This window comes from Nycticebus coucang, chromosome 1 (genome assembly GCF_027406575.1).
Source record: "Nycticebus coucang isolate mNycCou1 chromosome 1, mNycCou1.pri, whole genome shotgun sequence".
In the NCBI taxonomy this organism is placed as follows: Eukaryota; Metazoa; Chordata; class Mammalia; order Primates; family Lorisidae; genus Nycticebus; species Nycticebus coucang.
Window position 1 is genome coordinate 24,059,590 of NC_069780.1, and position 23,020 is coordinate 24,082,609.

The 23,020-nt window shown below is 37.4% G+C and overlaps 1 protein-coding gene across 1 annotated transcript in view; it reads right to left on the reverse strand.

Annotated features, from left to right (window-relative positions):
- The window catches only part of UNC5C (unc-5 netrin receptor C), a 398,375-nt gene that overhangs the window by 148,789 nt on the left and 226,566 nt on the right, over positions 1–23,020 (reverse strand). Inside the window, exon 2 of the mRNA XM_053609613.1 lies at positions 20,607–20,828. Coding sequence (XP_053465588.1) covers positions 20,607–20,828 — 222 coding nt within the window. The remainder of the gene's footprint in view (positions 1–20,606; positions 20,829–23,020) is intronic.

Below are 23,020 nucleotides of genomic sequence, written 5' to 3' on the forward strand. Positions count from 1 at the left end.
CAAAAAGTATGTGAGGTAATATAGGTTAATTAGCTTGACCCAGCCATTTCACAATGTATACATATTTTAATACATTATGTCATATGCCATAAATATATATAATTTTTTAAATAAAATTTTAAATTAATTTTTTTCTTCTTTTTAATCTTTTTATTAAATCATAGCTGTGTATATTTATGCAATCATGGGGCACCATACACTGGTTTTATATACAATGTGACATATTTTCATCACACTGGTTAACATAGCCTTCCTGGCATTTTCTAAATCATGGAAAAAGCCCAAGTGCCCATCAATCCACGAATGGATTAATAAATTGTGGTATATGTACACCATGGAATATTATGCAGCCTTAAAGAAAGATGGAGACTTTACCTCCTTCATGTTTACATGGATAGAGCTGGAATATATTCTTCTTAGCAAAGTATCTCAAGAATGGAAGAAAAAGTATCCAATGTACTCAGCCCTACTATGAAACTAATGTATGGCTTTCATATGAAAGCTATAACCCAGTTATAACCTAAGAATATGGGGAAAGGGGAAAGGGAGGGGAGGGGAGAGAAAGGATAGCGGGAGGGTAACTGGTGGGACCACACCTACGGTGCATCTTACAAGGGTACATGTGAAACTTACTAAATTAAATTTTTTAATTAAAAAAAGATAACTTTAAAGTTTAAAGAACTAACATAGCTGGAAGTGAATGGTTAAAGGAGTTTGTTTGAAGCATTTCACACCTTGGTCACTGACTTGATCCCTTTTTTTTTTTTTTTTTTGGCCGGGGTTGGGTTTGAACCCACCACCTCCGGCATATGGGACCGGCACCCTACTCCTTGAGCCACAGGCGCCGCCCTCGATCCTTTTTTATGGTCACAGTTTTTAGTCACTTGCTTCTGTCTGGTAGCCTGTGTCAAATGAGGACCTGTGTTTTGTTTTGCTATGAGAACTAAGGAGAATATTCAGTGGATTGTGTACCTGGGTGGTGGGGGAGGGGGTTTCTAATGCTTCTAAAAAGCTCTATGACAACTATAGATCAATGCACAGTTTTCTACCCTTTTGAGATGATATTAAATAACAAAGGGTATTTACTCTGGCAATCATAACACTGTTTTTCCTTCTCCTTTGTCAGAGGAGTGTCAGATTTAGGTTTTATAAGAGAAACAGTCACCCTATTTTTGATCTTACTTTCCAACTACTATCAAACTTAGAGCTGCATGTCTGCAGGATAACTGGAGGGGTGGGTTGGTAAAAAGTTTCTCTCTTGCATTTAGGATTGTAATGAGTTGATGGAAATCAATCTTACCACCACCAGCTATCATTTAATTCCTATTCTTAACTTTGTTGATGAAAAATCTGTTGAATATGAGCCAAGAAGCCTTTCGAAGACCAAAATGGGAATTAAAATGCCTTCTATAAATTAACTTCGGCCTTGTATGTCAATGTTCCTTAGAACATAAAGAAGCAATTTAGTAAAAAAATTAAAATTGAAATTAAAAGATGGCAATTTGTTTAATTTTGAAGGGAACAAAACACATTCCATTGAGTTAGCAGATGCAAAGTTCTTCTAAATCTTGTTCTTAAAATATGAAGCAAGCATGTATTGAATGTACATGTACATGTACATTCAATGTACTTTTCTTTTAAAATATAATCCCTAGTTATGACATAAATCTGACTACATATGTAGCATTGCTTTCTTGTTTTATGCTTTTCATTAGTAACTTTAACAGAATTTTAATAATTTAAAGGAAGATTTCTCTCACTACGTAAGGCACCACAATGTGTTCTTGGAAATCCAGCTAAGCATATACTTGTGAGTTAGACATCTTACTATTACTCATGTCCACTCATTCATTCAATATATACTTACAGAGACTCTAGTGTATGCCAAGCACTCTTCCATGGGCTGGGGAAATAAGGCAGACAACTTCTCTGTCCTCTTACAGATTACATCCCCTTACAGAGATAATTTTTTGAACACCTATTTCATGCAGAGTGATGGTAGCCTAGGTAGCCATAGAGATGAAATGCTATTGATCCTTCCTTCGGAAGTTTACTGTCTAAGACCAAAGGTAATTACAAGGACTCTGCCCTAAGCATTCTCTATCCATTAACACAGTAACTGCCAGAAATATTTGTCCAGTTCGTGTATGTTAAATGAATGAATGGCTTATAAATATATATTTACAATAGAAAGTAAAGTGTTAAATCCTATGTATAAATAAAAGTAATTGTAATTCGGAAAAATAAACCAGTATTTATTGAACTTCTATGATATGTCTCAGTTAATGTTATATTTATGATATAGGTAAAAAGTAGAGATCAGAATTTAAACATTGGTTCATGCAGCCAACAGGCACTGAAATAAGGATTTAAGTGTTCCTTTCATTGCATCAATATTTCTAAAACTGTATTTCAAAAGGGGTCCTGTGGTGAAACAAGCTTGCCGATTTTTGTTTACTGTCCTCTAAGAAACTCAGAAATTTCCATAGTATGCTGAAGACACTGGTCAAAAGTCTTGCCAGCAGGAAATCCAATGTGGATTAGCACCATTTTCAATAAATTTGCTTAACCATAGATAGACCCCTAAAGTCAACATAGCATAGAACCTGTCTTCCCATGGCTTGTCTGTGGTTTTGTTTAGCATCCTCTATGGTGGTTTACTGAATAAAAGTTATTCCCGAAAGTTTGGGAAATTCCGAAAAGTTTTTGAAGAAAGCTATAGTGAAATAGCTTCAGATGGAGAGAGCAGAGGAAACATGGGGAAGTGGAATATTTGAACTTGACACTCAAGCGTGGTTTGGGTTTAGAGATTTAGAGAGGAATCAAAACACTTCAGTAGGAAAGAAGAGCAGGAAGGCAAAAAGCAGAGAGGGAAAAGCTGGAGCACTGCAGGGGAGAGGCGTTTACACACATCCAGTAAAGAAATAACCCTGGGCTACACAGGGGAGAGACTTGTGGAGAGACTCGAATGGCAGCTAGAGAAGCTTGTTCTTCGGGGGGGGGGACTATGAAAATTGTAAGTTGGTGCAATGACATTTCTTTTTTTTTCTTTTTGTAGAGGGAGAGTCTCACTTTACTGCCTTCAGTAGAGTGCCATGATGTCACAGGACTCACAGCAACCTCTAGCTCTTGGGCTTCAGCGGTTCTCCTGCCTCAGCCTCCTGGCAATGACATTTCTTAAAATGACTTCATGTGTTTCAGGAAGATTAATCTGTCTCTATTAGTAAACAAGGTTAATCTGATTTTTAAAAATTTTTAATAATTTTAGTTTTAGTTATTACAATTTTTTTCTCATCTATAATCTTATATTAAGTCATTAATCATAAGTGTTATGAGCAACATTTTTGGTGACCCTCTGAAAAACCTCTGGAAATTTTTGGTGACCCTCTGAAAACCAGCATGTACCCAGAATAGTAATAACTCAGACTCTTGGGCTTTCATTTTGCATTTACCCCAAATGATTTGCAATCAAGCACTTTGGGAAGCTAATGCTGGACAATCATTCAAGACCAGCAGTGCTTGACCACCCTGGGAAACATAGTAAAGCCCCGTCTTTATAAAAAAGAAAAAAAAAAATAGCTGGGAATGGTGGCACATACTTTTAGTGCCAGCTACTCAGGAGGCTGAGGGAGGAGGATTGCTTTGAGCCCAGGAGCTACAGGCTGCTACGATGATGTCACTGCCCTCAGCCCAGGTGAGGGTGAGACCCTGTTTCCAATTAAACAAAAAAAAGAGTAATCACCTCTGAGTAACTGCCACTTGTAATAGTTCACACACAGTATATTTTATTGGGGACAGATATTTGTTTATCTTAAAAGCAGTGTTTCATATTCTCCAGGAAACTTTGAAAATCAAACTATAAAGATTCAGATTTTTAAAAATTCAACTCGCTCAGGACAATTATACAACAGGAGGACTGAAAAAAGATTCATCTAACACATAGCAACCCTAGCAACCCGGCGATTTATTTACATAAGCAAATAAATTCCTGCTCTGCATTTAGTATTTGACTTTTGGCAAGTCTTAAATTTATCATTTTTCAACTTGTAAAATGAGGCTAAAAATTTGCCTTGCTGGATTGTGAGAAAAGAAATGGAATACCCGTTAGAAAAGTACTTGAAATCTGTAAAACGCTTTGTAAATCTACTGTACAATAGTGACTCTTTTGAGAATAAAGTTAATGCTGTTCTCAAAATTATCACTTGTGGAACTAAGGAGACATAGCCGAGGGGAGGAGCACCACTGATTAGAAATTAGGGACAGAGGGAGGGGGGTGGGGCTTTGGTGTGTGTCTCACTTTATGGGGGCAAGACATGATTGCAAGAGGGACATTGCCTAACAATTGCAATCAATGTAACCTGGCTTATTGTACCCTCAATGAATCCCCAACAATAAAAATAAATAAATAAATAAATGAAATACAAGGAAAAAAAAAGAAATTAGAGGCACAGATTCAGAGGCGAAAGACGTGGCTGGCTTTGGAAATTTTTAGAGGAGTTGGCAGGTCAAGTCTGGGTGGGGATGTCAGTTGTTCAGGTCAAGGCAGATGAGGCTAGAACATTTAGCAACGGAGTCTGAACGTGAGAAATGAGTTCAAGGGATTTGCCTTTAAGTGTCTTGTCCTTCAGTTAAATCACCTGGGATTTTACTAATCCCCAAATCGACACTATGTTGAAGTGCAGATACAGGAGCGCTACCTTGACAGGATAAGTGGAAGCTTGTAAGCTCTACTTACTTGAGCAACAAAATGTCCCAGCTTCTCTACCAGACAGGGCTTACATACCCGTTTGATAATCCAGGTGAGGCAGGGCCATTGAGCAACTGAATAGGAATTACCAAGTAGGCTAGTTATGACTAATTTTGGACAGAATAAGGAAATTTAAGTTATAAGTAGATAAGTCCAGATTTAAATGAAGATGTAAAATGGTTAAGTAGCATCAAGTCTTCCTCGGTGTTTTTTCACTTTCTAACTAAAATGTAAGCTCCATCAGGGAGCTCTCCAGCTGCCATTCAAGGCTCTCCACGAATCAGATGTCACTTTTATAGTGTTTCAAGTTTAAGTTTTCCTATCTCTGGCAAACATATCAATACACGACTGACTATACAGAAAATGATAATGCAATTAAACGCCATGACCTAGTATTTCACATTGATTCATTTGCTTAATATTTATGCTGGAAATTACATTTTGAAAAGTAATGCAAACAAAATTTCTTAAATACCACTTTGTTATATAACAAGTAAATTCCTCTGTGTTTTATAGCATTTAGGCATAATATTAAAATCAAACATTCAGATATTTGAAAAACCTCAGAGTTTGAAATCATTTATCTAATCAGATGTCAAATTAAAAAATTAAAAAAAATAATTTGGAGCTGGGTGGTGCCTGTGGCTCAACGGAGTAAGGTGCTGGCCCCATATGCCGGAGGTAGCGGGTTCAAACCCAGCCCTGGCCAAAAACTGCAAAAAAAAAAAAATAAAAATGATAATAATAATAATAATTTGGAGCTAACTATTGATTCATGACCAATAAGCAGCAAAGTATAATGTGATTTACAAGTATTTTCTTCCCTTATTTACCCGCAGGCATTTATCAGAAACCTACTGTTTTCTAAGCGTACTATATTTCATATCATATAAATCTGTGTCATGTTAACTGCCTTAGTATTTAGATACGCTCACCCCCAAGCTAGGATGGCTCAAACGTGATTGGATTGTACACCTGTTTACATTGCAGTCCCACGAAGGTGACCTCGTCTAGGGCAGTTCTTCCCCTTGTCAGGCATGGACCCTAAATCTCAATAGTGTTTGTAACTTACACTATCTTCATGCCCTTTCTACACTAGTATCACAAAGAAAAACAAAAAAAAAAAAAAAAAAAAGAAGAAGAAGAAAAATGATTGTTTCCCACCATTAACTCAAATTCCCTGAGATATTTATGTAACTATATAACACTGACAACTGAACAAACAGCTTCAATCATCTGTCTCTTCATATCTCCAGGCAAAATTTTGTTCTTTCCTCCTTTCTTTTAGAAATGTATTGCCTCAAAGGATGCACACTCTGGTGGATAAATAATTTTCAGGAAAAACACACACACGTGCACGCACACACACACATACACAGAAGCTGGCTGTTTAGTATATGCAGTTAGAGTCTTGAGGTGTGGAATCACAGTAAATAATATTTTGCAATGATACTAATAAATATAATATTTTCATGATTAGCCGTTTTTTACTAAAGGGAAATTAATGGATAAGCATATTTAGCTTGAAGGATACATACAACATGCTGACATCAAAACTAGATTTCACGAAGTGGATACATTACCCCGCCAGTACACATATGCACCGGACATCTGTGGGTGCATTCATATGCCTACTACCCATCTAGTATTTTCTTTTACCTGTAAGTTGGAGTGCATTTACTTCCTATGTTATTAGAAGCCCACTTGGGTTACATTTCTGTCAGTCCCACTCGCCTGTGCACTGTTGAAAAAACCAGTGGTTAAAAAATGTCCTTGGAAATGGATTGAGAGATAATGAACTGCTGTACTTGGTCATAAATGTACATCAAGCATACAATTTCACTCTCAGAATACTAAAAGAACGACAGCTTGACCTGTTGTATACATACACAGAATAAAAAGAAAATAATTTTAGACTGATCATGTAAAAGGAACCTGGTTGATTCCTCTTAAAAGGATACGAGACAGAACAAAATAAATGTTACTATAACTTCAAAAAAATTCTACTGCAAAGGAAATGCCCAGCGAGGAGGGAGAGTGAACCCTTTCATGGTAAGTGCTTTGTGTCATGAGTCTGGGGACTTGGGTCATGTGCAGAACTGTCTGAATTTCAGGATCTCAACCCTGCTGGGTCTGCCCTCCCTCTGGGGCTGCTGGAGCTGACCATGGGCACACTTTTCATTTGCTGCAAGAGGGTCTGGGGGGCAGTCTGGGAGGACAGTGGAGGCAAAAATACAGATCAAGTGCAGATAAAAGTGTGTTCACTTTGAAAACTACAGGCAAGACTTTTAGGTAATAATGTACAGGGATGTAACTACTGAAAAAAAAAAAAGAACCATCACTTCATTCTCATTCATGATTTTTACAGTCCTCTTGAGGCTCTATTCTAACTCTGTCCATAATCAAACACCTGTGCCCTTCCTACCTCTAGATTTACTTAGTGACATGGATTTATGTCATGTCTGTCCTCTGCACAGATCTCATAAGCATCAACCCATTCTCTCTTAAAGTTTCTTGCTATCTGGTGGCTTTCAGATCTGTTTTGCACATCTATCACGTGGGGCACCTCTGAGCAGTGCTTCGAAATCTCGTCCCTCTAAGAAGAGGGATCTGGGGTCCTATGAAAGAAAATAACGACAGAGAATGGCTATCATTTCATATGTTCCTGACAGAAATCTCCATGCATTACATAAAAAAATAGAACACGTATGCCAACAACAGAAAAGGGAAAAAAAGCGAGCGAGCAAGCAAAAGCAATATTCAGAAGGTAAAGGGGGCCACGTAAAATCTCGCCCAAGGTTCGTGTTTTACATAAAGCTGCAGTTGGGACTTCACAAAGGAAATCTCTGCACTTTTTATTTCTGGTTCAGAGGATTTACATGCTCCTTCTAATGATCTGGGCCTTCAGCACTGGGTAATGTTTCCCAGTCCCCAGCTTAACACTCATGCAAAATTGAAGCACTTTGGGGGCGGTTTAGTCACTGCCAACGAATCTCAATGTGCGGGTGAAGGCATAATGGCTGTTTAGCACTTGCTAGGAGAAGCTGAGGAAATCAGGGGGAAAAATCTATTGAACTTGAGCCATCTGGGAAGCCGACTGAGAGCGGCTGCATTAACAACGTGTTTACATTCCCATTGTGTTGCTAGACCAGGCAAAAATAAGCGTGCGAGTGTGCGTGTGTGGAGGAGACGAGGAAGAGCAGCTCTTTTGACTGGTTATTTGGTGTGGCTCGGCAGCTGTGGGGGACAGGAATCTGTATGATTTGTATGAGAAACATGGCTAGAAGGAGGTTATACCTCCATGTGATGGGCTGGTGGTGACAGTGCAGGCCATGAACTTGAACTACCTGCAGAGGCCGGCTGAGCAGTTCTTGTCCTGTCTCTGGCTTGAGGACAAGGTAGCAGATTGCAGAGACCTCGGAAAGCTGGCAAAGAACCTAAAGAAAGCTTTCATTACCTGTTAACGCAGGGAAGCAGCCAGGGGAGGGTCTTTACTCCCCGCCCTGTCCCCACACACTGTCTCCACCATCACTCCCCTTCTATGCTGTCCTATGAAGTGACTCTTTCCAGACAGATGCTCAGTAAGTGGAGTGATGGGGTCCTGATTGAGGACCCCAGAAAGATGTGTCCATGTCGGAATCCCTGGGGCCTGGGAACGCTGCCTTATTTAGCAAAAAGGTCTTTAGGAGCCATTAAGGATCTTCATAGGAGGAGAATATTGTGGATCATTCAGTTGATCTCTAAATCCAAGGACAAGTGTCCTTGTAAGGAACGCACAGAGAAGACAGACAGAGGAGAAGGTGATGTGGAGATGGAGCCAGAGACAGCAGTGATGGGGCCAAAGGCCCAGGAATGCTGGGGCAGCTACTGGAGCTGGGAGCCACGAAACGATTTTCCCCTGGGGTTCCCTGAGAGAGCACAGCTCTCCTGGATTTCAGATTTCTAACCTCCAGAATCGCAAGAAAATAAATTTCTGTTGTTTTTAAGCCCCCAAAGTTGTGGTAATTTATTGCAGCAGGCCCAGGCATCCAGTGTGGTGACTAAGGGCATTTTCTGTCTCCACATTCACGAATCTGACAGAGCAAAAAGGTGAGAAAAAGTTGTCTGCTGGGCAATGTTCTTCCGGCTTCACAAATGCCCCAGAGCGGGTGTCGGAAGGGAGCCTTGGAGTCAGCGAGGCCACCTCGTACAGAGGGCATCATTGTCCAGGGTCATCCAGGCTGTCACTATAAAAAGAGGCATGTCCTCCATTCACTGCCATTCCAGGACTTGCCTTGTTGAGAACATTCCCCTGGGTTTTTCCAGCTAAATTTTAATTCACTCAAGCCTGAGAATCCCCCCCACCTCCCGCAGGAGGCTGCTATCCTTCAGCTTCAGCAGTTTAATAGGCAGAGACAGGGGAAAGGACATTGAAGAGAGCGGGCGCTCCACACCATGTAACTCTATACTTCAGAACTGCCAGGGGGGATTCAGGAATTTATTCTTAGAGTGCAAGGAAAACCCCAGCAAATGGTGACAGTATACTGGTTTTCTCTCTCTCCTCCCTGCTCTCTTTTGCTCCCTGTAGATCGGGATCTTCTTAAGTGCAGTAATCAGGTCTTGGTTTTTTCCTACTTACAGAACCAAGTAATGTATCTAGGTCATGGTTTTTGAAGAGGACATGCACATTCTCCATCTATGCCTCACTTCTACAATAAATAGTGTTTCTTTTATGCCTGGTTTTCAAGCCTGGCTGTGCATTATCATTATTAGTAAGCTGAAAATAAAGGAAAAGCTATGCCCTGTCACAATTAAACCATTCCCTCTGGGGCTGGGGCCAGGACGTAGGTGTTTTCAAAACTCTCCTCTGGTGATTGTCAAATGTGGCTGGAGTTGACAGTTCCTGCCTTAATAGTTTCTTATTGCTCTTGCCTTCGTGTTCTGGGAAATTTCTTCCAGAACAAATTTTTAAAATCAGATTAAACCTCCGATCAAATTGGGAATGAGTCCAAGGCCTCCCTAATCTGAACTGTTCTTCACCGCAGTGGATCATACTGTCTACATGCTGTGTTCACCTTTTTTGCCAGACCCTGATATTTGGTCAACTGTAGCTCTCATGTTATACATGCTGTTTTTATATCTCCAAATGTGCTTTTCAGAGGATCTGGACAGAGTGGATATTTCAATAAGCATCCTCCTGAGAGGTCTAAGATTCGCTAGCTAAGGGACGACCCAGGATTCATGGTATGTAAAAGAGAAGACAAAAAAATCCAGAGCCAGTAAAGTCCTCTCCTCTTAAGTTTTAGCCAGCCTTAGATTAGTCATCAATTGGGGTAAAGAACAAATTACCGGTTGTGTCATTGAAGATGCAAAAAATGTTGGGGTGGGGAAAGAGAAATAGTGTTGAGATTTTAAACAAACTGTTGAAAGAACAATGGATACTAAGATTAAGTGATACAAAGACTCAAACAGAACTGGTAACAACTGTTGACATCACTGAACAGAAAGGACAACAGTCTCATAATTATGAGAGCTAATTTATATTTAGCACACAAGCTAATTTATATTTAGCACAATAGGTTTAGATACCAAGAAAGAATATTTAAGTTTGGGGAGAAAAGATATATGGTATTTAGGAAGCTGACCCTCTCTTTTAAGCTGAAATTGTTGCTTAAACTTCCTTAAATATGATGTTTTGTTTCATTTTGTAATACCATACTCTGTTAAATACATTCTTTCCTATGAAAATAAAGTACAAGAGACTCTTCTTAAACCCTTCACAGATTTTAGCCAAAGGTTAGATTGAAAAATACACTAAAGCTTTTAACAATTATGCTGTTTTCCCTTTGAAGTGGGTATATTAAAACTCTTAAGCTCCAGCATAAACACCATTGCTGGGTACACGGAAAAATTGCTATAGCAACCCAAGCACTGGTTTTCCTCCTGAAATGCCCTGTTTGGGTAGCAAGTCCTCTAGATGAAGAATGGTCCTTGGACTCCTGCTTCTTATTGTAGCCTGTGTGAGGGCCTGAGGGTGGTTAGGATTTGATTTTCTCTTTTTGGATTTGGAAAAAAACACACACACAAATACATATGTATATACTTATATGTCTACTTACATGCATATTTTTGATTAAATTCTATTAATCAATGCTTTCATTTTAGCTATGGGAAAAAAGAGGAGTGATATATTGCAAGTAACCTTGCCCCGAGTGTTAATTGGCAAAGGAGAAATCCTTTGAGTTCATTACATGAACAAAACTCAATGTATTTAATTTTAGAAAATGTCTAGTTTCTCTTTAATGAAACACAACTTGCTAACATTGCATTGGAAGGCATGTTTTCATGCCTTGACTTTGCAATCATGCTTTTGGCCATATCTGCTCAATAAATACATGCTATTAAAATTTTCTATACAGTATATAACTCAAGCATTAAAAATCTTTCCTATGGGATATAATTAAATTAAAATTACTTAGTTCTACAACTATGCTATAGTCAGTGGGTTTTGGAGTATGAACAGGGTTTATAATAATGACATTAGCAAATATTGGAATTATTAGAAATGAGCAAACAAGAACAACAATAAAAACTTCATAGCAATAGATTAGAAACAAAAAGTATCCAATGCATAATCTAAGAATTTTCAAGTTCTTACTGGTATTTGTAAGTCAGGAAAAGAATGGAAAGACAAACCAAGTTTATATAGAGTACGTGAGCCCAAATCACTAAGCCAGTAGAAGAGAATGTTTTTAGGTGGCACCTGTGGCTCAATGGAGTAGGGCGCCGGCCCCATATGCTGGAGGTGGTGGGTTCAAACCCAGCCCCAGCCAAAAACTACAAAAAGTAGAAGAGCAACTAAAATAAAAAGAGCAACTAAGTACAAGTTCTCAAACTCTGATCCAATCATGTTTTGTAATTGTAGTTGGGATTATATTGTCACAATAACCCATGTGTTTGAAGATTTAAAGTCAGGGTGAAATAAGGATGAATCAATTATGAGTACCAGCAAGTGAAGAATAAGCTAAGAATACAGAATTCAGGATAATTGATACTCTGTTTTGACTGGCAACTACTGTCTTGTGAAGCGATCGCATTAGCCTCTGTATACTACATGGATCCTTATGAATTTTCTATTTTTATTTACTCAGCCCTGGGGCCAGCCTCATACTGAAAAGAAAAATTGTTAGTTTCTGGTATTGAAATAAGTACCTCTGAGAAGGAAATCAAATAAATAACTGATTTATATTCCGGAATCATTTATCTTCATTGGCAGACAACTATATTACAGATATAAAGCTCCATTAGAACAAGGGCAATACTCCCACTGACTTCAATAAAAAATGATGGAATGGCATTCAAATAGAGCCTCCAAATTTTATGCATCATTTACTAAAATTTGAACAAAATCCACCTAACTTCCTTTTCAAAATCTTCACTCTGTTTATGAGAACTGAATTTAAAATGATTATTTTACATGGAGAACAACAATGGCTGTGATATGTATACTTAATGTGTAAAATGGCTCTTCTTACAGAAGCTATCTGTATGTATTTTTCAAATTACCTGTTCATGAAATGTTCCAAATAAACACACTATCGGTTTGTCTCACTAAATTTCAGTTACTCAAATTTAGGGAGAAGAGTATGTATAATCTCATAAAACAAGTGTTCAGTGATAAGCTATACGATACCATTTCAATCTAGATGAATAGACAGAGATTACATATACATATCAGATTATATATTATCTATATATCTAAGAATGCAACTTTAATAAACAAGTGATACTGAATTATAAAAAACTGTGATTTTTTTGCATCTCAGAATGGGGTTGGATATTGATAATTTCATATGGACTAATTTAACACACATGTATACAGCTAGCACATGAGTATCATGAAAACGGAAGGATGAATAAGAGAAATGAAGATACGTTTACTTATGACTTGGGGTTTTACAGAAAGAGTCATTCATTGCGTTTGAGAGATTTCTGTAAGAATGTCTAGGATTTTGGCTTAGTGCCTGTAGCTCAGAGGCTTAGGGCGCTAGCCATATACACCTGAACTGGAGGGTTGGAATCCAGCCAGGGCCAACTACAACCAAAAAAATAGCTGGGCATTGTGGTGGGCACCTGTAGTCCCAGCTACTTGGGAGAATTGCTTAAGCCCAAGAGTTAGAGGTTGCTGTGAGCTGTGACTCCAGGGCACTCTACCGAGGGTGATGTAATAACACTTTGTCTAAAAAAAAAAAAAAGAATGACTAAGATTTTGACAGAGGTAGATGAAGGAAAGTATGCAAAAGAACAATAAATTCGTTTGACATTTATTTATTTATTTACTTAGGGACAGAATCTGGCTCTGCTGCCTGGACTAGACTGCAGTGGTATTATAATAGCCTACTGCAACCTCAAACTCCTGGGCACCTGTGATCCTCCTGCCTCAGCCTCTCAAGGAGCTGGGACTACTGGCATGTGGCACCATGCCCGGCTGATTTTTATATTGTTCTGTAAAGATGAGGTTTCACTATGTTGCTGAGGATAGTCACCAACTCTTGACCTCATGCAATCCTCCCCCCCCAACTCAGCCTTTCAGATTGCTGGGAGTACAGAAATTTATAAATTATAAGTTATATAATTTATTAAGCACCTACTAAGCACCCAACAGCAAGTTTAGTATGAAACAAGAGCAGTGAAAAGAGGCAGACGTGGTATCTGATCTCGTGGCGCTTACTCTCAGCTTACGATGAATAGGCCGTAGAGGAGAGAGAATTTGGGTAAGGAGACGTGCTGTCTCTTTCAAGTATCTAAGGTTAATGAGAGGGTAGGATATAACCAGACTTACTTTCTACATTTCTGTATGGCATAAGTAGGTACATAAAGTTAAGATAACAGAAAATCCATTGCATTGTGTGCCAACAATTCATTAAGCTTAATTGACTGCCATAGTTCTCCGAAGTTAAAGTTTCTATGATTCCAAGGCATAAAAGCGTAAAGAAAACATAAAGATGCATAATGTTTTAAAATTTGTGCAAATCCCCCATAATTTCCCTTTGAAAATGTATAAGCAGAATTTTCTAACCCATTTCATGGTGTGACAGTAAGGTCTCATGATATTTTAATAAAGGTTCTGTGAAAAGGAGTTCAGTTCCCAAACAGTAAAGAAGGTTTTCTCACTACAGAACTTTCTTAAGACTGTCATATGCTGATAAATACTTGCTATGGTCTGAATATTCATGTCCCCTCCAAATTCATATTGAAACCCTAACTCCCTAGGTGAAGGTGTTAGGAGGTGGGGGCCTTTGGTAAATGATTAGGTCACGGGGGCAGCCCTCATGAATGGGTTACTACTTTTATAAAAGAGGCAAGAGAGAGGCCCTTTGCTCCTTCCACCTTGGGAGATCCCAGCAAGAAAGCACTGTCTAGGAGGAAGCAGATCCTCATCACACATTTTATCTACTGGCACCTAGATCTTAGAAAGAAGATTTCTGTTATTTATCAGCTAACTAGTCCATAGCAGCCCAATAGACTAAGATGACTTTATACTTTACTCGAAAAAGGTAATACTGCAATGTTTCTTAAGTTATTAGACCAGAGAACTTTTGTTTACTTCCTTTCCAAATTAACAGCAATTACAAAAAAACTTGTAAGACACCAGTGGTTTCATGAACACAGTTAAATAGGAAAAACCACATTGGCCTATTATATAGGGATGTGGCAGAGGTGAAACTATTAAAATAAGGCTAGAAAGTCTGATTAGGAATGAATCCATTACACTGAAGATTTTGAAGCTATAATAAGATCAAGGAGGATGTGCTTTATCCCGGGGACAAAAGGATGTCTTCATAGGAATGCAACTGACAAAATGTGTACAGGTTTTAAGAAGGGGAAACCACTTGGAGGGCCCCTGAACACTTCTGTTTTCTGTTTTAGCCTATAAGTACCTGGAGAATGAATTGTTGGGAAAAGGCCCGTGCCAGGAAGGTGTAGGGAGCTACTTAGGTAACGTAAGAGATATACAATAAAGGCCTGTACTAGGGGAATAGAAGCCAGGATGAAAAACAGAAGGATGACTTGAGAACAAAATTGGCAGAAAGGTTTTTCAGTTGTGCTATTCCTGCAAAAATGGGGCTTAAGAGTAGTATCCCTATTAAAGCTTTGGGTTGAGGTTTTGAGTAGAAGCAAGTCACTTAAATTCATGACCAATTGCAGTTTCTCTTCATTAATTTCTTTTCTTTTTTTCCAGCTAGGGTCTACCTTTTACTGAATGGCCAAATATTAAAGTCCTTCAAAAATTAAAAAATAAAATTCTAAGCATTAGCTTAGACTATTACACTAAAGAATTACAAAGGCTTACAAGTGGAAAGGCCTATAGGGCAAGGGAGGCAAATGAAAGCACACTAGATACACATTTAGCTGACACTCGGAAGCTGACTTTCTCCTCCTGAGAAAAGGAATAATTGTCTTACATATCTCTTTTTAGACTAACTGTTCTGTGTCCAGTAGTTACTGGAAAATTTACGGAGGCCCTGGGCACAGGGCCAAGAGCAAAGGTTTTGGAAGCAGAGAGCTCTGGGTTTACATCCTGGCTCTGTCACCTCCTCATGATATGATTTGAAGCAAGTTCATGTCTTTATCCTGTTGAGCCTTGGTTTCCTCATTTACCAAAGGACAATCTTAGAAATTATCTTAGAAGACCTTTGTGATGATTAAAAACATAACACACATAAGGTGTTCAGTATAAGGCTTGGAGTTTTTTTTTTTTTTTATTGTGTTGACCATTTTGATACTTTCTGCTAATTTTGGTATAATTTAAGATGAAAAAGAAAACTTCAGGGATTATTAAAATTTCAAAAGTCCCTTGCTGCTTCATGGAAGAAAAATATTTGCTTTTGGATAATGGATCTTAGGTACCATGGAAACAAGTGTTGAAAAGACTTCAAGTAAACAGAAGTCAAGCAGCTCAGCCTGAGTTTTTCCTAAAGAAGTAACCATAAAATTTTGAGAAGACCAAAATTTTGAAGGCAACACAAGTGTGCAATCCTATGATACCAAATGAAGGAGCTTCTGAATACTGACCACTTCTAAATCATCTGATATATGCTACATTCCACTTTTTGTTCGTATAAATGTGCAAGAAATACAAAAGTGGTTTCAATTATGAAAAGGGAAAGAAAATGGTAACGAATGATCATGAATGGACACATCTTGTTATGATCAATGGCACAGTTATACTTAGTGAATATAAATCATCACGCTTTTATTTTGTAGTTTTTCATTATAAAAGTTCCTTTGATGGAAATTTTATTAAATGTAATTGATCTTTCTTTCTTAGTTGCCAGGGAATGTATCTGATTGTCATAAAATATGCTCCCCAATATTACTGTTGGGCAGAGGTGTCTGTAAAAACAAACTTGTTGGCAAGGACTTTTCTCCGTTTTCTCATACCATAACCAGTTTGATTTTTTTTAAGTGCTAAGGAAACTTCTCTGATTTGCAGTGTGTTTCAAGACTAAAAGTCATCTACTATTTCTTGATATTAACAACCACTAAGGCCTTAACAATACTATCGTCAGGCTCTATTTAGGGGAGAGCTGAGGACAAAAGGTTCAGGTCATCAAAACCCCACTAATGCCTCTATTTTAATTCCATTCACAATATTTCTTATCTCGCAGGAAAGCAAAAAGCCCTAATATAAAACGTCTACAAATTTTCACCCAATATTTGTCCATATTGGAGATTTATGACAGCAGGTAAAGAAATGCAATAGAGTGTGGGCTTTTTTTCAGGTTTTATTATGTATTATGAAAATAATACATTCATGGGACTGAAAAAAAAATCAAACAATCGAAGTCTCTTTATCACCCCCAGATTCTAAGCTGTCAAATGCTTGTTGGATATTTCTCCAGAAAACTTCAATGCATATTAAAATATATGTGCATCCTGTTTCTTTATTCAACGGGGATATATCACATGCAACGTTCTGTACTTTGGTTTTCATGAAAAATTTTTATCTGAGAGATTTTTCCACAGCTTCACATATGGAACAGCCTTATTGCTTTAAAAAGTATCACAGTGTTTCATCCTAGGGATGAACAGTCCCTGGTGTGTCCTGCAATAATGGTGCAATGGACAGCCTTGTATGCAATCATTGTGCACATTTGTAATCTTATTTTCAGATAGTTCCTCAACTTATAATTACTCAGTGAAAGGTGTTTGGCTTTCGATATTGTTGGTATTTTCAAATTGACCTTTAAAAATATCGGATCAGTTTTTACCACCACCAACAAAGTTTGCCTTATTAACAGTGTATAGTAACAACTGTTTTGACCCTGACTATATCTCCTTAGATGCTTAAATAAATAAATACCATATGCATTTTTTCCCTGTACCTTCACGTTCAAACTCTACTCCATTTTCTATTAGATTGCTGGTCTTTTTCTTAAATTGTTTAGGAGCTATTTCTATATTTGTTAAATCTGCTCTTTGGCTAATATATATCTAAAGACAACATGACTAGTTTATTATTTGTTCCTTGGTTTTGTTTGTGGTTGTTTTGCCTTGACATTCAATTTAACAATGCTTTCTTATAAGGCTTTTGAATTCCATGTATTTCAAAAGGCTTTGCACACCAATGAAATCAACCAATCAAATAACTAACAATCCAGCTGCCAAAATTTTCTTCTCATGATGATGGTGATGGGGATGATGATGATGTTAAGCTCTAATGGCTAGAATTTATTTTATTCTTTTGAATGAGACAGAATTCAAGTCTACTTTATTTTTCTATTTTCCAACTGCCTGCCTTGTCATCTCAACCCATGCATTCAATAAACTCTATTTCTCATTGATTGAGAAACTGATCACTTTCTTTTATTTTGTTTTGTTTTTGAGACAGAGTCTCACTTTATCACCCTCAGAAGAGTGCTGTGGCATCATAGCTCAAGCAACTTCAAACTCTTAGGCTCAAGTGATCCTCTTGCCTCAGCCCCCGGTGTAGTTGGGATTAGAGGTGCCTGCCACGATGCCTGGCTATTTTTAGAGACAGGGTCTTGCTCTTGTTCAGGCTTGTCTCCAACTCCGGAGCTCAAGGAATCCACCCTCCTAGGCCTCCTAGAGAGCTGGGATTACAGGTGTGAGCCACCATGCCCAGCCCAGTCACATTCTCAAAGGCCTTAGGTATTTGTGTATTTCTTGTTCTCCATGTTAATCTGTTAATCTCTGTGTTTTAACCTTTGCTAAGTCAAACTCATTTAATTTCTTTAGCTTTATAATATATTCATAAAGAAGTGAGCTTCCATCTTCATTCTTCTACCATTTCAAAATTGTCCCAGTTATTTTCACAAATTATTTTTCATAAAACTTTGGTAACATTACAGATACATTTATAAATATCAGACATGCAAAAATACTCGGCTTTTCTATTCAAGAATAATATGATGGCTTTCTATTCATTCAAGTCATGGTATCTTTTTTGCCTGAGTAGAATTTAAAATTTCCATTTCTAGAATTCTGTAAAATTTCTTATCTTTATACCTACAAATTTTCTTCTACGTTGCTATCTAAGGGATAACTTCTCCTGCAGTTTAATTTGAATGGGCTACCGATACGTAGGAAATATAAGGGGTGAGACAAAATTTTCATCAGTTATATTCTGTATTTTTTGTTTTTTAATTTTTTTTCAGATATGCAAAATCATTTCATTTGTCATAAATAATTTACCACTTTCTTCATTATTTGCCTTGTCTAATAGCACTGACTAGCATGTTAGAATGATACTAATTAAAACTGGTATCTGTGTGCACTTTTGTCTTTTTTATAAAACGATAATATTCACCTACTTTTAGTATGTCAACATTTAGCTGAATGCTATCTTTTTTGCAAAGTTTATGACGAAAATGCAAACAAAAACTGCACTACACTTCATTCCATTCCCGAATCTTAGGAGTACTATGCGAATCTTTCCTTGGCTCTCATCTACCCCTCCCTGAAGCTGAATGAAAACATGCTATGTATTTTATTTTACAGTTACAGTAAAAGGTAGTTTTCATCATCAGTGTATGTGATATTAATCAATTTTGTGTAGAAATATACACAATACATGGTTTGTAGAAAGGAAATCTATGTGTATATGTGTGGTTACCAACAAAACGTAGCATAAAGATGGCAGAAGGGCTCAATATCAGAGCAGTTTTCTTTTTATTCATAATCTTCCCATATAGGCATTTTCATTAGTTTGGTCAAGACAAGCCTAACATGTTGTAATAGTCATTTTAGCTTTTGTGATTTCTTTCTTTTCCCTCTTATCATTAAAAGCTTATGTGTCTGAAATCTTTACAAAGAAATAAGCTGAAACAAATAAAACCCCATTCACTTCTGATTTCAAAGACAGCTGATGGAGTTATTTTCTGAGTAATTAGACCAAGAGGTGGGACAAGTCCCTGAAGTAAGCTACCCTACAATCGGATACCCAGTTATTTCTGCAGTCATAAGCTTGAATTCCTTGAACATATTGATTCACAAATTGACAAGCAGTAGAGTTGCTACTGATTTTCTAAGACTATTTTGTTATAAAATATATGTCCCACATACTTTTTTCCTTTTCTCAATCCTCTCACTGTCTATTCCTTTTCTTTATGTCCCATCATATCAATATGGTCTGGATGTTGTTAGGGACATTGAAAGTAGATTGCTCCCAACTGCTAGTCTCTATTTGTCCCTGGTTAATCCAACACTTAGGTATAGATATGAATTTCTTACAATATTGGTTTTGAAAATGTGTATCCATTTTGTCAAAGAGTGATCTCTATGAAGAATAACAAAAGTATTTAAAGGCTTCAATTTTTGTCATATTTATTGCTCTTTAGCTCAGACATGTTTAACAATAAAAGCTTCATACTTAAAAGATATGTCAATATTATATAATCATAGATCTGGAAGGGACTGAGAGTTTGAGGTTATTCTCCCTGCTGGAGACCAAAAACACTTAAACCACCACAGGAAGATATCTATCTATCTTTCCAATTTAAAAGAACTCTAGAAGATTCCATAACTATCTTAAGTTATCCATTGTGGAGTAAAAGATTGCTATCAAGAAAGTTCCCTTGATAGCTAACCCATACTTCCCAGGTCATTAGAATCTACTTCAGCCTGTGTGTACCTCTAGTGTTTTATCTTTAAGGGTGACATTTATGGGACTTTACAATAAAGTCAGGCATTTGATCATATCAGAGGCAAAGGCATTGTGACCAAAACCCAACCAGAAAGCTACTGCACTTATGGTTCCTCCTGTTCCTGGATCCTACACTATCACTGTTCTCAGTCACCCCCAATTCACCTTTAGAGAAGAGTTAGACAGTTAGGATTCATTTCTGCATGTAAGTTAGGGATACAGGATGCTTTGAATCTACAACATTTATAAACTCCATTAAAAGGAATTTAAGAAAGCAATGCCCCTAATAACATTAGACAGTGACGTACACAAGTTTGATTTATCCTAGCTGAATGTGTTCCCCAGATATCAGGATAGTTGGATCTTACTATTACACAAATACAACTCCAGGACATCTTTTGGGAGGCCACCAACATTATTTCAGTCTATTCATTCACATTATTTGTCTTCTTAAACATAAACTATATTTTAACTTCAGTAGTCCCATAGGAACCAAGTCAAGATTTACTTTTTGCATTTTACTTTGCAATGCATGGAACAAGATCACCAAATCTTAACCAAACTGACTCAAAACTTTTTGCCAAAGGATAATAACTCCACTGTGAAATAACAGATTATTATTATTTCAGATTGAAATAATAGTATGACAATGGGACCAAGTAGTCAGTAAGTGAATCATGAACTGCAATCCCAGTACAATGGGAAACTCACCAGAGGTTTCGTCTACTCTCTCGTCTACTATGTGGTCCTTCTGATGAACCCATTCACTATTGCACTTGAAGTAGATCTGAGTGGCAGGGCTGGCTTTACAATACAGGTTCACAGGCTTATTCTTCACAATGTAAGCTTCTTCAGGTTCAATGAGGAAATGTGGCAGAGGCTCAGGTGGATCAGATGGAAATGTTTCTGGGAGTTCATGAAAAAAGTCATCGTCTATGAAACAAGAATAAAGTGAAAAATGGTCAAAATGCTGTAACAACTTGCCTTTGACTTGCTACACTTGTAAACATAATGACTCATAAATGAACTAATTGAGGGACGTGAATGCCTGCTATGTGCTGTGTGCCAGGCAGTATGTTAGATCTCCTGACCTGCTGCTCAGTTAAGGATCTGGATTATCATTTTTACACACAACAGAAGTCAGCGTCAGGGAGGGTGAATAAGTTGACATGAACACATCACTAGTGAGCAGAACTGGAACTGGGACCCAAGTTTGTCTCAATCAAAAACCGTGATCGTCCTAATGTATTAACTGCACTTCCCACTTCACAGTGTTACCCTTGATAGCAGACTAAAGCAAAAGCAAACCCCTTAGAAAACTTTCTTCGAAAAGCGTAAGCTTAGAGCTAAACCTTAAATCCTTTGCAAAGAGCTGACTAGGAATACTAGAAACATGAATTAAGGGTCTTTAAGTTCAGATTCAAGCCAAATGTTATTTTCAAAAAATAACACTGTATAAAACATTCATTCATTCATTCAGCCAAAAAAAAATGTATCGAGCTCAGAATTATGGAAATATAGATGATAACATCAAGGTAGTCAACAGTAGGGCCGAGTAGACAGCAGAGTCTATAAATGCTATTTAGTCTTATTGTGAAATGATACCTCAAATACCATAGGCTATTACGTAACTAGTAGCATATATGCTCCTTAGAATATTGCTGATAGCTGTCATAAAGAGCAATAGTCTCATTTTTACAGACCTGAAAATTATCAAATATATTGTTCCCATCCTGACATTCCATTGCCTTGAATAAACAAAACCTAAAAACTACTTGAGATGTTTGTGAACCTGGAGGCACATTTTTAACTTAGGTTCTACATGATCCCAAATTAAAAAAAAAATCATAGAAGTGCTCTATAAAATAAAAACCTACCATTATGTTTTATAAAAGTCAAGGTAAAAGGAGCCTTCCCCGTATACTGTTAGTAAGTTACACCTGGTAATTATGGACTATCCCTTCCTAGGCAGGATAGAGGAGAACAAAACTATTAGTAAGTCCCTAAATTAGTTAAGTACCCTAGGCTACCATGCAAGGTTAAAACTCTGAGGTGAAAAGCAAACATTTTTACAAGTTATTAAAAAAATACATATATATATTCTTTAACAGATACAGGATGTGGTATTAGTAAAAGCTGGTAGCTCAGATGTCACCTTGGAACTCATTCCATTATTTATTCAATTGTTCTGTTTGGGGAGATAGACATTGGTGAAGTGGACATCTGTCCACTGAGAAACCTGGCCTGGGACACTTTTCATCTAAGTCATGGGATAGCTGTTAAAAGTAATGACATCTGGTCTCTGCCTATCTTTTTTTATTGACTTGACTTGCATCTTGCACAAAACTAGCTTTCAAAGCTGCTGCACAATTGTAAATTCCTGACACTGAGATGTAAATGATGTTTCCTGTAGCTAGCTTTCTTTCTCACTTTACTACCTTAATTTGCTTTCTTTTGGCAGGGCATCATTTCTAGTTTTTCCATTGTTGAATATCAAGGACTCAAACTGTCAGCTTACTAAAGAATAACCTGTTTCCATCAATTTCTGTTCCTTTAGTCAATATGCAAGAACTCTCAAGACTGCTTAAATAAACATAGCTCAGAGAGGCAAAGGCATGAGGAACTGAACTATTGACAAATCCATCAGCATGAAACTGATGTCTTGAAGGCCTTATCCAATCTTTCTTTTTTCTAAAGCACTTACTGGTAGATGTGATGATGGACAGTGCTGATAATCAATAAAGCTCCACAAAATACAAGACTTAAATTCTACAGGAGGTTAGCTGTTGTTTTCAATTATTATTATTCATGAAAGCAGATGGTCAACTATATATATTTTTCACTATTAGTGTATGTTCATACACATAAAAATGTGTGTGCATTATAATAACTATATATTTGTTTAAATATGCAATATATGGGGTCTGATAATTAGGTTTGTGAAATAGTCCTAGAAAAAAATGTTACATACCTCATGGCTGAATATCGCTACAGTCACCTTTGAGGTACTCCCTTTGGGGAACTAGGCACCAACGCCAGGCCTAGTCCACCCTTAAAATCAATTTTGGAATTCTTTTTCTGGAATGGCCAGTAGAGCTGTTATCCTACAAGATGAGCAATTAAGT